This window comes from Cervus elaphus, chromosome 18 (genome assembly GCF_910594005.1).
Source record: "Cervus elaphus chromosome 18, mCerEla1.1, whole genome shotgun sequence".
Lineage (NCBI taxonomy): Eukaryota > Metazoa > Chordata > Mammalia > Artiodactyla > Cervidae > Cervus > Cervus elaphus.
The window spans coordinates 47,495,840-47,513,432 of NC_057832.1; the positions used below are offsets into that span (position 1 = coordinate 47,495,840).

The window sequence follows — 17,593 nt, forward strand, 5'->3', positions numbered from 1 at the left end:
TTATGTCTTATCTATATTATATCTGTTAAAAAGTAGGGATTGTTTTTAAAAGCTTAGAATAAAGAATATGAAATTTTTGGTAAACTAAGTCAAGCAAATGCAAAAGTTCTTAAAACTTAGCATCAGTGGGAGTTAGAAGTGGGCTAGAGTAAACAGATAAATAAAAATTAAGGAAAAAAAGTATCATGTAAATCAGTGTTGTTAGAATTCTATAAAGGGTTTAGAGAGGCAGATTGAGAAAGCAAATAAATCCCGTTCTGCTCCTGAGGGCAGTTTTAGCCCTCAGTGGTTCAGCTACATAGATTCACTCTCACTCATGCAGTGACTAACTCATCTGCTCCTTCCTCCATTCACGCGGTTGCTTATTTACTCACCCAGTCTTACTCTTTCAGTCTCTCATTCACGTGCCCTTTTCTACCCACTCACCTACCTACTCATCCGCTCATTTATCCACACTTTAGCAAACATTTCTTCAGCAACTACTGCATGCACTGGTTAGGTTAGGGAAGCCCCTTCAAGCTCCCCCTTCAAATGACTTCATTTTTATAAATCTATTCCTGACACTATCAATTTTTTAAGTTTATTGTATTAATTGGCAAGGTGTAGAAAATAAACTATGAATATGAAGAAGTTTATGTAATAGTTTAAGAGCTATTAATATTACTTCTTAATGAAAACCTCAAGGAATATATCTCTAATTTTAACATTATATTCAATTTAATGCTATTTTATAAATTACCTAAATTATCATATAGCAAAATATATATCTAGCTAATTAGATGTATAACCTTTTACATCAATTTGAATCAGCATTTCTCAGTGTATCTGCAATTAAATGGATATTCTTTTTCTTTTTTTTAAAGAACCTTACATTTGCCTCCTTAGGAATTTTCAAATGTGAGAGGAAAGATAGGTGACAATTATGGCTACATTTCTTAAAAACTTTGTGTTAATTTTTCTTTACATGGTTTTTCAGTTGTTGGAATTAAAATTGATGTAAATTCCTGGATAGAGAATTTCACCAAAACATCAATCAGGGATCCGGTAAGATATTTTTTTTTTAATTCCTATGCTACATTTATTAGTCTCAAAAAATCAAATACAGTGGCAAAATCAACTTTTAATACTACTACATTGAAGCATAATTATGAATTCCTATTTTTTTCAGAGATTTTTTTTGTTTAGTCAACCAATAATAAAAGTATTATCAATGTAAGAATTTAAAATGCCCATTAAATATTTGTTGATATTCTCTAATTTATAAAGATAAAACTAATGATTAGACTATCATTTAATATTTTATACTAAATTATTATAATATGGTAATAATGAAAATGATATAATTAAAATCATTATTAAGAAAATGTGAGGTGATAATTGTACTTTCTGTCTTTCAGTGTGCTGGTCCAGTTTGTGACTGTAAAAGAAACAGTGATGTAAGAAAACTCTTTAAAATGGAATTTTTAAATACAACTTTTTGTGTTACTCTTTCTAAGACTAATGGTAAAAAAAATGCAGGAAGTTTTCATCAGATACCAAAATAATATTGTATGGAATTGTGAACTTATTCACTGCTAAGAATTTGAATTATATGCTTCTAATTCCTAAACTTAAACTTTAGAAGCATTTAAAAATATTCATTCAAAAGCCATATCAATATGAACTATATTCTCTTTGGACCCACTTGTGTTAGATTCTTTTGCACATATTTATTTCGGCTTTGTTTCTGACCATGGTTTCTAACTGAAGCATACTTATTATCCATGCAGTCTTTTCTCATCTTTTGCATTTTATCTGAATATTTTTGTGCTGTATTTATAGTGGTGAGAAAGTTTCTTTTAACTGAACCTTAGATTATAAAGAAGTTTTACTTGCCTGGATTGGATTCTATTACTTGCATTTTTGTTTGAGAAATTGAAAAAGCTAATACAAACCTTTTGTTTCCAGTTTAAGATGTTGTAAGAATGAAACTAGATAAGTTATGCCTATACTCAATAAGAAGGATGAATTCCCCTATTTTCTTTGAGTCCTCATATGTATGTCTGTATGTTTCCAAGGGAAGTAGGAGTTTCGTATCGTTTTATCACTCCTAAATCTTGAGAAGCCATAAGCCAGTAATTTTAATTATTATTGTAACATTCATTTTACATAGACTATGTATCAGCTGTTTTTAGAGCAAAGGTTTTAGCAAGCTTCTTCCATATTAAGAAAACAGAATGCATTATGTCCTGAACTCTGAAAACAATGCTTTTAATTGTAATTTCATACAGTAAAACTATTAAATTGATCCATGTATTTAAGCATAATTTAAACTGGGAACATTTTAGGATATATGATCATTTTTCCTTAAAGGCATTTTTTTCTCTTGATTCTCTCTTTTACATCCCAGAGTACTCAAATATTTTTAATATAAAACAATTATAAATAACCTCATGGTGCTGCTTTTACTTTTTAAGTCTGTGATGGATAGTACCCCAAATGGATTTTTTAAAATGTCTTTCTTGTCAAAATCTTAAGTATGTGTTTAAATAATAATAAAATAATTATATATATAATTACATATATATATATAATAAAATAATTATATAATTAAATATTTGATTTATCTAGTTTCCTGGTTTATTAAGATGACCACAGAGTGACAAAAGGATTTTTTCTGGTTTGTTCTTATGTATTGTTCAGACTGAGTTGACAATTTTAATGGCTGGATGGTGGTGGAATTTCAAGCCCTGATTGTTTGATAGCAATCTATGCATACCCTTATTTCATCAGAATCTCCTGAGCACATACCTTCAAGATAAGATATAGTTATTTAAGCTTTTCTCCCATTTTTATTGTTATAATCATCTACATAAAGTGGAGTCATAATGTAACCTAACCTTCCTTAAAAATGTATTAACTGCTATTTTTATTTTGATAGGTAATGGATTGTGTTATTCTAGATGATGGTGGGTTCCTTTTGATGGCAAATCATGATGATTATACTAACCAGGTATGTACCTAAAGTGGGAAGGGGTAGAGTTTCCAAAGTGTGTTTCCCTGATCAACATTATGAAACTCCTCCATACCACTATAAAAATTGATAACCAAAGTGTTTAATGTAATATAAACCATAAAAAAAATGCATCCTAAAAATAGTTTTCTTGTTAGTTATTAGTCAGTTTTACTTTCTGGTACTGTTTCTGTTAAAACTTATGTGCTAAAGATTTTAATATGATATGAACTTTTTTATTTTTGATCTCTCAGGAATTTAGAACATTTTCACATATTAGTCTGTTGATAATATGAGTCTTAGTACAAACTGGTTTGAAACAGATGAAGATTCTAACACCAAATTTGCCAATTGTCAATGTAGGCTCTTTGGTTCATTTCAAACAAAGTAGAAATAATTGCCAAATAATTCCACTTCTGAATTGATATATCTGGCTTCTCTTTAAAAAACAAACAAAAAAATCTCTCAGTCCTGGACTGTTTTCCTAAATGACATTATTTATGGGTTGGAATTGATGAGTTCGAGGTTGTCCCTATGGATGGGACTTAATCCAGTTCATCACAGTCCCCACAAGTTTCTTTTTCTAATTTCACCATTTATCTCATTTGATTGTGGCTTAGTGCACAGTAAACTGTCCATTTCTTACACAGATAGCATTGGGAGCCATTCAGTAATGAGAACACCTAATCTCATGGGAGTTCTTTCAAAGTGTCATATACTCATTTATTACTTGCTTTTGTTTTTAAGCTCCTCAGTGGTTTTAGTTCAGTTTCTTTGTATGATTTCTTTTCTTTGTACTGATTCAAGTGTTAATAAAGTTTCAAATGTAAGCCAAATGTTAATTATTTTTTTCTGTACCAGATTGGAAGATTTTTTGGAGAGATTGATCCAAGTTTGATGAGACACTTGGTTAATATATCAGTTTATGCTTATAACAAGTCTTATGATTATCAGTCGGTGTGTGAGCCAGGAGCGGCACCAAAGCAAGGAGCAGGGCATCGCTCAGCATACGTGGTCAGTAATATCCACTCACCTTCCCATTGTGTCAGAGGGACACTCTTGGTGTTCACTAGCGTAACACTTTCCTACCCTGTTTTATAGCCGTCAATAGCCGACGTTTTACACATTGGCTGGTGGGCTACTGCTGCTGCTTGGTAAGTCCAAATGTTAGCTTTCTTGGTAATGAGAAAAAAGGGTTGTGAAAGAGGAAAGAATTTGATGAAAAGACAGACATCTAAATAACTATTATGGGAACTACATTATTTCCTACAGCACATATTGTTAACAGTCATAAATATTTTTTTCTTAAATGATCAGTGTAAAACCATTACAATTATTTAGCTTTTTGTATGAAAATAGCTTATGCAAACTTCAGCCTCTTCAGGGGATTCTTTTATCTTTGAATCTGTTGAAATTCTTTTCATTTATATTTTGTGTTTACATTGTACTCAGTCCTTAAATTTTAGGCCTCACATTGATCTACAAAAAGTGACTAGTTATTGTCTTAAATACCCACGTTAAATGTCTTCATCCATCAGATTCATGACATGATGACTCCTTTTTCTACTTCCTCACTTTTCGTACAAAGGCTGGCCTCATTTTAGAGGCATTGTATTCCTGAAATGGATCTAAATCTTTCTTTTCACCGGTTCTACCCTTCCTCCCACTTTCCCCTCTATCCATATCCTGCCACCAATGAAAAGAAGACATTTAAACTGCTTATTGAGGCACTGTGGAAAGTCTGGAAGATCAAATTTGTCATTGTTTGGGTCTGGTCAGTCACGTAATTAATCCCCCTGTTGTGTCTGGGTCCATTCCATCCTTCCTCCCTCTTTCTCTCTTGTGGCATTACCCTACTGTACTGTGTAAGTCTTATTCAGTGTAGATTAATACATAATGTTCACTTGGTTTTGAGGCTTTCCCAGCAAAAATTAAATGATTATGCCATTTTATTAAAGTAGCAAAGATTTTAGATTAAAAATCTGATTTTTTCTTAAAAATTATGAAAAATGGTACTTTCCGTTGTAAAAATGCTATTTTAGATAGGCTTTTAAAGGTTTTCTACATCTCATAGTCATCCTGAAATACTTGATTGTTTTTATGCTATTTTCTGGCCAGAAAATCCCCCTTCCTCAACTTCCCCCTTCCCTTCTTCCTGCTTTTGTTTTAACTAAACTCAGTTCCAGATGAGCTTTTACCAGTATTTGGCTCAATTGTCATTTATTGTAAAACTGAAATGTGCCATATGTCCTGGATTTAATAGGTATATTTTATTTCATGAATGCCACATTATGCATTTTATTTTATGCCACGTTAATAGTTAATAAACCCGTAGTACACAGTCATTTTTGTTTGTTTTGTGGTGTTTTTTCCCTACCATACAGCTTCAATATATAAAATAAGGATAAAATCTTGAATGTCAAAACTATGCACTAATATGATGACATTCTCCCTAGTTATCACTTCTCCTCACTCAGATTTATATTAGGTGTCTTCACACATTATGTGTCCCTCACTGGGTCCTGAAGACAACTGACTTCATGACTTCTTTTACAAAAAGAAATTTACAATGTCTTATTTAATTTAAAAAACACTTCTATAAAAATGCCTGCAAATTCTCAGTTTTTCCAGAAAGATGAAAAAAGAAATATGTTTATGTGTACATGCAAAAATACTCTGGTTTTTATGATATAATTTATAAAATAAAACACCTAGCTTTTTATCAATAGTTTTTTGTATTTAAAATTTAGGTCTATTCTACAGCAGCTTCTCTTGAGTTTGACCTTTCCACGACTTCTTGAGGCAGGTATGTAATAGCTCAGATGCTATCATAATAACTTAAAATTTTCTTTTTGGGTGTGCTGAGTTCAAAACTCAGAGAGTGTGTGTGTGTTTGAGAGAGAGAGAGAGAGAGATCGTCCATTTGACATTTTGTAGGTTAAATTCTTTTTGTCACAACTTTCCTAATGCCTTAGAAACATTCCTAGGTCACACTGGTTTCTGTTTTGTAGCTGTCATGTATTCAAATTCATTTATTCTAATGATAGTTATTGGGTACATTTTGGAGCTTCCACTATACCTCATGGAGTAACTAGCCAATTATGGTGCCTGCCCTTATACTGATTGATTTGTTTTGCTCTTTGAGAAATGGAGGCTCTGGGAGATCCCTCATAATAATGGTCTTTGTTTTCCCCACAGTTGAGATGGAAGATGATGACTTTACGGCCTCTCTGTCAAAGCAGAGTTGCATTACTGAACAAACCCAGTATTTTTTCGATAACGATAGTAAATCATTTAGTGGTGTATTAGATTGTGGAAACTGTTCCAGGTAATTCGTTTCTTCAATTCTGGACTAGTCTTGCTTCCCTAAGAACTTGTACTCACTTTTATAATCATTACAGAAAATAACAGATTGTCATTTGAGTATGAGAGATGTGAGTAACCACTATATATGTTGAAAACACCACAGATCTTCAGCCTCTCTGAAGGTTTTTAACATTAATTCTGACTTCGATAAGTTGTAATTCCTTCAACTTATTTTAGCAATTATGTAATCAAGAAAATTATACCCACCTTTAGGCAGAATATAAAGGAAATTGTATTTTGTCTAAAAGAATCCATATTAAAATTTTTCTAATATAGAGATAGTTTCAGAAATTATATTAATTTTGATAAGATTAGAATTATACTTAATAAACACATTAACAGACATATCCTTGGGTAGGAAATTGTTTTAGTTGTAGTATTCACTTATCTTTGATTTGAAACTGAAAAAACAAGAACATATTTTCTAAAGTCAAGGTCAGTGTTAGTCATCACTGTCCATAAAATAGTTTGAAAAATTTTTGGAAGAAATGGAAAATTTCATTTTATTTGTATCGAGAGAAAGAACAAATGGCAGGGTGGAGATTTTTGAAGTTTTGAAAGGAAAGGAAAGGGAAATCTATGTCACAGGATCCCTGAGAACAGGGCAGGAAGGCACAGAGTTGGAATACTTTGTTTTTAGTAACTGAGGACAGCTTATTCTAGAAGAAATGTTAACAGAGAGAAGAGGAAATACGAGGAGGTGAGGTAATCTGAGCAGGTGACAGGGCAGGAACAGTTGGTTGCTAGGGAATTTGGAAAAGAAGTTTATAACAGTTTTTTTTTTTAAGTATTTTCAGGAAGGGGTTAACTGCAGCGAGCACAGATTTTTAATTGATGTGGTCAGTATGATTTTATGACTTACTTTATTAAACCTCCATGTCCTAGGAGGAGGTGGAGGGTATGCAGAGGAGAGGAAAGGGGTGGAGTCAGGCATGTAATCAGAGAAAAGCAGACCATCTTGCTTAAAGATTAGCATATCAGGACATCACTTTCAGAAAATAGAACTGTGGCAAGTTAAGTGGTTTTATCAATTTAGAGTCTTCAGTCTTTCATTAATTGATGTCCAAGAGTAGCAATGTATACTTTAAAACTAAGTTAAACTATAATGTAAAGACCAGTATAATAAGTGGAACCATGATTACTTTCGATTTGCTTTATGCTTGTGTCCCAACTTAAATAGGTTAAGAAAAAAAGAAAACCCCACTTCCTTGAAAAATCAATTACTCTTTAACAAGAGATCTACATTTTTACTGTGAAAGGCAGAAACAGCTTAAGATACGGGGAAAAAAACACTACATGGAATTCAAAGCCCTTAATTCTGTCTAGACCTGTGTTGTCCTAATTCAGCAGTAACCAGCCACAGATGGCAATTTCTGTCATCTAATTATTAGTCATTGCAACTAATTAATATTACAATTTTGTACCTCAGTAACACTAGTCACCATTTCGGGTGCTCAATATAGCATCCTGTGGCAAGTGTTTGTTTACCATATAGGTTAAAGTGGACGACATTTCTGTCTTCACAGAAGGTTTGTCTAATAGCCTGATCTAGACTTCAGCCTGTCATGAGCTTGGGCAAATGCTGAGTCATTTTACACTCCTAGTTTCCTTCACTGTAAAATAAGGCAACTCTGGGACATTTTCAGTGATAAATAACACACTTCCTTAAACATGTAAAATAAAACATTTCTTACAAGTCTAAACAACAGATTGGTACTTATTTTTGCATTGAGGTTTATCGCTTAAGAAACATCTCCTATTGGAATTTTTTAGTATTCATTTGAGAGATAACATGTCCATGTTAATCTTTCTCTTCAAAAATCATTCTCATTCAGTTTTACTGTTTGTGCATGTGATGCTTTGTTTCAAAAGGTCTTATTTTCTTTCTTTTTAATATGTAATAGTCTTTGAAAACTATTTTTTTCTCTAATCTTTTATAATCCTCATTCTACAGAATCTTCCACGTAGAAAAACTTATGAACACCAACTTAATGTTCATAATGGTTGAGAGCAAAGGAACTTGTCCCTGTGACACGCGGTTGCTCATACAAGCAGAGCAGACTTGTATCCTTTCACACTGGGGAGGTTTGGAATGACAATTCCATCTTAAAGCCATGCATTTTTAACCGCATCACATTGTTCGTGCCCAGAAAGAGAAAAATACCACAGAGCGCTGAGATCACCTCACAGAGGCAGCACGGACCCCTCACACAAAATCTCACTTGGATGTCAAGACTGATGATGCTCCACATGCACTCAGAGTAGGCGAGAGGCTTCGTGCTTGCACGGGGAGTCTTTGTGGAGAGAGCCATGCAGATCCCCAAGTAGCCCTGAAAATGGCTGGAGAGCATCAGGGGATGCCCGGTTGGGGTTTGGTGGTGGCTGGGAGGATGCTGGGTTTCTGCCAGGGCTCTCCGCGGCTTGTTGGCCCAAACCGCCACACAGTGCCAGGTGAGGGCATCCTCTGTCTTCCCTGGCAGCCCACCCAGATGTCGGACAGAAGGGGAAAAGGGCCTGCTGTGCCTTGAAAGCTGTCAACAGCCAGTCATCATTAATGGAGTCTATGTGATCTCTACCCACAATGGAATATTTATTCAGCCTTTAAAAGAAGGTAAGTCCTTCATATGCTACAACTGCGATGACAGCAATTGTAAGAATACTTCTGTGGGTAAATATGCTAAATAACAATGCAGTGACCATTCAAGCATTACAGGCTGAATTTCGGTAGACTGCCTCTGGTTTTTGCTATTTCTGGGAAGATAGTCCTCCCATATGTTATGTTTGGAGCTGCTGTTTATTACTAGAACTAGTTTCTGTTTCTATCTGGCTAAATAGGAGGCGCCAAGGTCCTCCGTTATGGTCTTATGTGAATGACTCTCTCTCACAGGTGCGTCATTTGCACATTTCAACCACTTATATTCTACAAATATTTACAGAGTACTTCCTTGTGCCAGCAACCTTGCTGTGTACAGTACAGATAAGAAGTTGATCTCTTCACACAGTCCCTTGGCTAACAAAAAAAAAAAATTGTGGCAGTTTAGTTCCTTAAATCCTATAGTAGTGTATGGTACTAAAATAATGTCATAGGTTTCTCCTGCTTGCTTTGAGAAATAAATATATGGCATTGTATTTTTTCAGTTCTGTGGGGGGAAAAAAGTAACTTCATATCCCTTAACAAGTTTTTTTAGCTGATGGTCCAGATCCTTGTGATATGGTGAAGCAACCCAGATACCGAAAAGGGCCTGATGTCTGCTTTGATAACAATGCCTTGGTAAGTGTGTCCAAAGAATTTCAGGGGACAAATTACAGTTTTAATTCCAACATAATGTCTCAACCATAGTATTTCTCATTAACATGACATACTTGCTGGTATATAGATTTTTCATTACAGTATTTTTTCATGGTTAGCATAAGCTTAACAGTTGCTTCTTCTATCTGTCTATCTGTCCTTTCCACAAAAATTGTACTTTCAAACACAATGCCAGTTTACTAATGTTCCAAGATGATAAATCTAATGATTTTAAAGGCATTCTAATAAATAGTAACTGACAGTAAATATGACTAATGGTATGAGTTGCTTACCTTCATTTATATTCCAATCTTGAAGATATGTTTTTATTATAGTATTTTATTAATTTGTTTAGTAAAAATACTGTAAATATATAGTAAATATACTGAATCTTCATTCAGTAAAAACTTGTTAAATTACTATTGTCCCCTTATTTGGTAATTCTACTTTTCTACTTGGTTTCTAATTCTATCACCTATTAGCTTCGTATTATTTTTCTTAATTACTTTTTATATTGTTTGAAATTAGACAAGGTTAGTAACACAGGATTAAGTTGATAAAATTTTACACACCATATTTAATGTATGTTATCTGAGATGAGTAGTCCTTTTCCTATAGGTTAGCTGTCTTCCTTTCATAAACACTATTCAGACTACTGTATATATAAGTAGCTTTATACTTTTCAAATTATTTTAACTTTTTAATAAGCTTTATTCTGAATCAAACCCCATATAAAATGTGCTCACTACTTATAAAAACTAAACTTTAATATTTCTCAATTCTCCAGTCTTCATGTCTCTTGCATGAAGGTTTGCAAACAAAGCATTATCATCTTAGGAATTGCTTATTCTAAAAATATGTCATATCATTGATTCAGTAATGTGCATTTCTAGAAGCTATTTATTTAGAACTGATTTCTTTCTTATTTACTCAAATACACACAACCATACTTGTTTCAGAAAAGAATAAGAATTTCCATAGATACATATTATGCAAGTAGATAATACAGATTAGAAGCGGAGCAGAGAAGTAAAATTAGTGATGGGGAATAAGGGTGAAAACGCAAACTGTTTTAGCCACTAAATCCTTTTACCTCCATAAGGACTGTTGATCAGTTCCTCTTTGAAGGGGAAAACTGATTCAAAGTTAGAGCTGTTTGACTTTTTTCTTTTTTACAGTGAGGCTTAAGTAGGACCCAGATACGAGGACTCTTTTGTTCTGTCTACTCGACCTTAAGGAGTTTTGCCGCGTCAAATTATTACCCAAAGAATGTTATTTTTGGACCCAAGGCTAGTTTCACTCATTAGGGAAACTTCACTCATCAACTATTTGTCACCAAAGACAGATTAAATTTATTCAGGTGCACTTCCAAGATCATATAAAAACCTGTTACCCCAAATATCTTCACCATTGGAAACTATTTTTTGATCATGACAAAAAGATTTTACAAAGAGAGAAATTTCCAATATTAAAGTTCCCATAAATTGTAAAATGGATTGTGTGTGAAAGTACAACTCTTGCTCAGTAGCTTAATGTGCTAATAATGTCTTGTGTTTTTTTTAGCACTGGAATATTTTGATAATGCTTATTTGCAATGGTCACTGTGAATCTGCTCTGAGTGGAGGCTCACGTAAACTGCCGACTGCCAGCAAATTGCATGAAATCTCATCTTGTATGTCTTCTTTTCTCGGTTTTCTGTCCTTTTCCTGTATTGCTACTTTGCCCGTTATTAATAGGATCAACTTATATGCACAACGAGTCGTGCCTGTGCCATGATGTCAGCTCCTATCTTCATTTTACTGCAAGTTTTCATGTGGTGTGGATGGTCAGTCACTTTCTCTAACTTTTCTTTGTTTTTGTGTTTGGCTTGAAATTTTAAAAAGTAATCCGTATCCCTAAATCCACTACAATAAATATCCTGAAACCAGGTTATTAAAATGCCAGTAGTAATGTTTTGTAAATAACAACGTTCAAAATTATGTTTCTAATCCTGAATAGAGGATATCAGTTTCCTATATTTAGTTAAAAATTAGTAATGTCTCTTCTGGGAAGATCCCCTGGAGAAGGGAATGGCACCCCACTCCAGTATTCTTGCCTGGAAATGTTTCTTAAGATTTTACTAAAGGTTAAGTCAATGTGGAAAAAAAGTATACATTCTTCATGATGTCTTACTTTTACTTAAGAGAAATACCCTAAGGACTATTATGAGAGACGGTCATAAGTTTTGTTTCGAAAGTTGCTAACATAAAAGTAATGATATATTTCAGTTTTAACAAGCATTATTCAGTACCTTCTAAGCTCATTATCCTAATTTTTCCCTTCCTATGTAAATGGATATTGTCTAAACAGCATTTCTTAGATATTGACGTTCTTAGTGAAATATTTTAGTATCACTAAGTGCTTATAATTTCTAAGTTAATTTTACTTAATATTATTTACATTATCTAGGCTAGGATTATCATTATTTGTTATTCTCTGACAAATTTCTGAATTACATACTCAGTACGACTGAATAGATATTTTAGGGCCTGAGTTTAAAGTCAGAGTTCCATTACACTTTCTATCCTTTTTTGATGTTTTGGAATCCTGAATGTTGTAACTAGACAGCATTTGTTATGTTCTTTCTTCATTGCTGTCCAGGTAGTCTTTGGTTAGGAAACCACTAGATGGAGATGTGGCCATTACTGAAGAGTGAGCTCATTAAAAGGAGAGAAAAGTGGAATGGCAGAGGGAGAGTCAAAATGTTCTGGGAAATAAAGTAATGCTTTGGAAGATTTAAGTGGCAAAGAAAATCAAAGCAAATCAGTAACATGTACTATTGAGGAAGTTCATTATTTTATGCAAACATAATTGGTAAATACATGTTACTGACAACACAAAAAATGAATATGTAGAATAAATGTGTGTGTATACATACACATACATTAAACCTACCTCATGATTGAATGTGGTAAGTGTATTAAGGTGCTATGTAGGAAATGCTTTGTTAGGGATCTTATTCCTATTAAGAGAGTTATGTGTAGTATCTACCTGCATAAATAATTTTAAATATGCATTTTCTTTGAAGCTGCTGTGGGTGATGTAAGTATAGACCTATCTAAATTCCAGAGTTAGTTATTATTTGGTGGATGCTTTTTACCAATGATTTGAGCTCTTTACTCCCTGGAGGAGGAAATGGGAAGCCACTGCAGTTTTCTTGCCAGGAAAATCCCATGGACAGAGGAGCCTGGCAGGCTGCAATCCATAGTGTTGCAAAGAGTTGGACACTATCAAGTATACACTCACAGTGAGCTCTTACTGTTTGCAATTAGTCAGTCACCCCAGGTTCGGGGCGGGGAAAGAAAGGAAGAGAGTTAAGTAATACTTGTCTAACAAGAGAAAAATGGAGAGATTTTTACTTACTGGTATACCTGGTCTTTAAAAAGTAAGCCTCAGGGCAAGAACATGGTTTAGATGTTTTTTTTCCTTGAGTAGTAATGGGACAGGAAAAAAAAAAAGAATGAGGGATTCTTAGTTGTTATCTTTATTAAGATTATTTTGAGACAGGTCCCTAGTAGGAAATTAAAATTACTCTTTCATATCTTAAAATATACGTAAATAATTTTGGCACTCTATTCCTTTACCGTTTAAAGCTGAAACAAGGTACCAGTCTGTTATCTACTCCACTAACCTTTAAAAATCAGACTGATTTATCTGGTTATGGTATTAGTGGGATTTTTGGTCTCTTTAAAATAGGGAAAAAAAATGCTGAGGTTTCTCCCACATCTATGCATTTGTGATTTAGAATGTTTTTAGAACGTATCTCATAATTTATTTTCATATAATAATTTCAAGTCTTGGTATATGTGGTTGCCCATGCAAAACATTTGAGAAAACATGATCAGGAAACTGAAGGGACAGATTTTTCAGTGTGGATCAACATGCAGACTTCAGGGACTCCAAATAAGTTATCTGAACTACCACCTCCCAGACTGAAACAGACATAGCTCATCATCACGCAGAGGAAATTAACCCCCCCTCAAAAAAACATTGGAAATATAAAAATAAAAACAATGAAAGCAGAGCCAGAAAGAATATTTTTCTTTCCATAACATTTCTAGAACATACAGATGTATTCTGCATTAATACATCAATGGGTCTTGTATGTTTGCTTATTTTGTAGTCTATCAAATTAATACTTAACCAGAACTGGGAAGCTTTCCTAGTGAAGTGACAATTAAGCCTTTAAGTTAGAAGTTAGTATTTAATGTTTGTAGTGTTCCTAACTAATCAAACAACCACTGCTTTATTTGAGTATGAGTACTCATTTACCAAGTACTTGCAGTACACCTACTACGTGTCAGGCCACTGTTATATGCCTGAGATACTTAAGATACATTTATACTAAAATGTAATTTTTTATCTCAAATTCACATGCAATTCAGCATCCTGTTTTTTCACCTGGTTAATCTACGTAGAGGGAAGGGTATTTGAACAAAGAGAAAAGGAAATGCAAAGGTCCTAAGATAACAAATACCTTTATCTGTTGCAGAGAAAGTTAGTGTTATTGGAGCAATGTGAAGCAGGGAGGGATAAAGGAAAGTGAAGATGGAGAGGCAGCCAAGCTGCACACCACATAAGGCTTTGTAGGCCTTTATAATAAATTTGGATTTTGTTCTGAGAAGTTTCAAGAAGGGCGTGAAAGGGTTTGGTTTTAAGAAGGCTACTTTTTGGAGAGAAAATTGTTAAAGAGCAAGAATGGAAGCAGAGAGTCAAGGGAGGCAGCTTTTGCAAGAAGGTAGGCCAGAAGTAACAGTAACCTGGACATAGTAAGTAGTAGGTCTGGGGATATATTTTGAAACTAGAGTTAAGAGGACAGGCTAATAGATTAGATTTGAAAAAAGGAAGACTCACAGATGATCTGTTGTCTTTGACCTGCTTCATTACTCCTAGAAATATCATTCAGAAAAATAATATTTAGGGGCAAGTTTAAGATGTTTCTGAGAATCAAAAGGAGAGGTGATAGTGCTCCATGCATGTGGAGCTCAGAGGCGCATTCAGGGGTAAAGGTTTAGAAGCGTGAGTTATTGAGTTTCTGGTCCAAGATGGTGACAGAGGAGACTTAAAACTCACCCTTAACCCACAGACCTACCAAACCTACAGCTATGAAAAGAGCTCTGAGAGAAATGTAGAAAGTAGATGAGCAACTCTTATGAACTGAGTGAATGTAATACACATGCAAATGAGCAGGAAAGGCAGAGGAACATGGTCTCCATAAACCACACGCCTGGCCCAGCAACATACAATTAGAAAGGAGCTCACAGCTTCCAGCTTCGACCTGAGCAGTGCAGGGTTTAGGTTGAACTTCTAACATCCCAATTTTTGTTTTAATTTTAAAAATTATTTTTAATTGGAGGATAATTGCTTTACAGTGCTGTTAGTTCCTCCTCCCTCTCGAGCCCCCCTCGGCCCTGCGCCCGCCTCACCGTCAAGGTCAACGCGGAGCACTGGGCGGAGCTCCCCGTGCGGCGGCTTCCCGGCAGTTCTCTATTGTACACATAATACTGTGTGTGTCACTGCTACTCTCAATTCATCCCACCTTCTCCTTCCTCCATTGTATCCGCAAGTCCATTCTCTACATCTGCGTCTCTATTTCTGCCCTGAAAACAGGTTCATTGGTACCCTTTTTATAGATTCCTTATATATGCATCGATATAAGATCATTGTTTTCCTCTTTCTGATTTATTTTACTCAGTTTTCTTTTTATGGTTGAGCAATGGAATCAATGTATATATGTACAACAACTTCTTCGCACGCCAACTTTTAAGACTCTAACCTGTGGGATGGGCCCCCAAAACGTCTAGCTTTGAAAGCCTAATGGGCCTTGTGTCCATAAGACTGACAAGACTATAGCTACAAAGAAACAATTTTTAACAGATTTGCAAGGACTCCCTGTGGTTCTCCTTCCAAAGTTCAGAAGAGGGAGCAGAGAGAAATGCACTTCTCCCAACCTTTCGCTTAGAGAGGCTATTTGCATACTTTAAAAGATTTGCCTGCAAGTAAGGCTGATGAAAGTGAAAGAGGAGAGTGAAAAAGTTGGCTTAAAGCTCAACATTCAGAAAACTAAGATCATGGCATCTGGTCCCATCACCTCATGGGAAACAGATGGAGAAACAGTGGAAACAGTGTCAGACTTTATTTTTTTGGGCTCCAAAATCACTGCAGATGGTGATTGCAGCCATGAAATTAAAAGACGCTTACTCTTTGGAAGGAAAGTTATGACCAACCTAGACAGCATATTAAAAAGCAGAGACATTACTTTGCCAACAAAGGTCTGTCTAGTCAAGGCTATGGTTTTTCCCGTGGTCATGTATGGATGTGAGAGTTGGACTGTGAAGAAAGCTGAGCGCCGAAAAATTGATGCTTTTGAACTATGGTGTTGGAGAAGACTCTTGAGAGTCCCTTGGACTGCAAGGAGATCCAACCAGTCCATCCTAAAGGAGATCAGTCCTGGGTGTTCATTGGAAGGACTGATGCTGAAGCTGAAACTCCAGTACTTTGGCCACCTCATGCGAAGAGTTGACTCATTGGAAAAGACCCTGATGCTGGGAGGGATTGAGGGCAGGAGGAGGAGGGGACGACAGAGGATGAGATGGCTGGATGGTACCGCCAACTCGATGGACATGGGTTTGAGTAAACTCCGGGAGTTGGTGATGGACAGGGAGGCCTGGCGTGCTGCACTTCATGGGGTCGCAAAGAGTCGGACACGACTGAGCAACTGAACTGAACTGAAGGCTTCTAATTTAGCTCACATTTAGGGACTTACTTCAAGACTCCCTGGAGACAGGCGAAGGGGTAGACTATGCCCATTGACCCTCTGACTCACTCCAGGTCAATGGTATCTTCCTAAAAGAAGCTTGTGATCCCATCTGGCACCTTGGCTTTTGAGGTAGCTTCCCAAAGGACACACCCTTTTGTCACTTGGCTCTGAGAGCCAGCAGGGCTCGCATTCACATCCACCAAAGGACCTAGAACCATAGCAAACAAATAGTTCTCAAATGCCTATCCCCTCAGAAGTCAGCACAGAGGGAGCAGACAGAAGTGCCCATCTCCCAGTCTTTCCCTGAAAGAGGTGTTTTTGCATACTTTGGAAGCTGCTGCCTGAGGATTCAGTCTCCAATCAGCCTGTTTCTGGTGCTGACTGAGATCTCCCCCACTGGGACACTGACAGATGTTAGCACACCCTCAACTACTAGGATCCAAAGGGAAAACCACAACACAGGGTGTCAAGGAAAGTGAGAAAACAGAAAAATATGTTTTAAAAGAAAAAGAACTCCACAAACAGACCTTAATGATACAGAGAAGAGTGACTGACATGAGGAAGAGTTCAAAATATGGTCATAAAAATAGTCACCATATCAGGAGAAGAATGCAAGAACTGAGAATTTCAGCAAAGAATATACAAGAAAATACCAAACAAATGTCACAGAGCTGATGAATATAGTAACTATACTGAAAAGGCCGATAAAGAGGAGTTCAAATAGCAGACTAGATGAAGTGGAAGAAAGTATCAGTAAACTCACAGACAGAGCAGTGGTTCATTCCATCAGGAACCAAAAGAATAAAAAAAGTGAAGATAGATAGCTAAAGCAACTTATGAGACACATCAAGTAGACTGAAATTCACATTCTAGTTTCCCAGAAGGAAAAGAAAGGCAGACATGGGTAGAAAACTGAAGAAATGATTGAAAACTTTCCTAACCTGAGAAAAGAAACAGCTATCCAAATCTAGGAAGCCTAGAGAGTTACAGATAAGAGGTATCCAAATAACACCCAAACCAAGTAAGGAAGAGGAAATACCTCCAAATTCATAGTGAAGGAAGAGGTAAAACTGTCATTATGTGCACATGATACGATTCTGTATATAAAAACTACTGCCAAAAACTGCTGTCACTAATCAACAATTTT

General features: G+C 35.4%; 1 protein-coding gene across 7 annotated transcripts in view; it reads left to right on the forward strand.

Moving 5' to 3' along the window:
- CACNA2D1 (calcium voltage-gated channel auxiliary subunit alpha2delta 1) overlaps positions 1–17,593 on the forward strand; it is a 509,130-nt gene that overhangs the window by 479,509 nt on the left and 12,028 nt on the right. For all 7 annotated transcript variants that reach the window (XM_043871918.1, XM_043871920.1, XM_043871919.1 and 4 more), the window contains 9 exons: positions 977–1,044; positions 1,398–1,436; positions 2,921–2,992; positions 3,854–4,006; positions 4,094–4,146; positions 5,743–5,798; positions 6,191–6,320; positions 8,313–8,422; positions 9,547–9,629. In XM_043871918.1, coding sequence (XP_043727853.1) covers positions 977–1,044; positions 1,398–1,436; positions 2,921–2,992; positions 3,854–4,006; positions 4,094–4,146; positions 5,743–5,798; positions 6,191–6,320; positions 8,313–8,422; positions 9,547–9,629 — 764 coding nt within the window. The remainder of the gene's footprint in view (positions 1–976; positions 1,045–1,397; positions 1,437–2,920; positions 2,993–3,853; positions 4,007–4,093; positions 4,147–5,742; positions 5,799–6,190; positions 6,321–8,312; positions 8,423–9,546; positions 9,630–17,593) is intronic.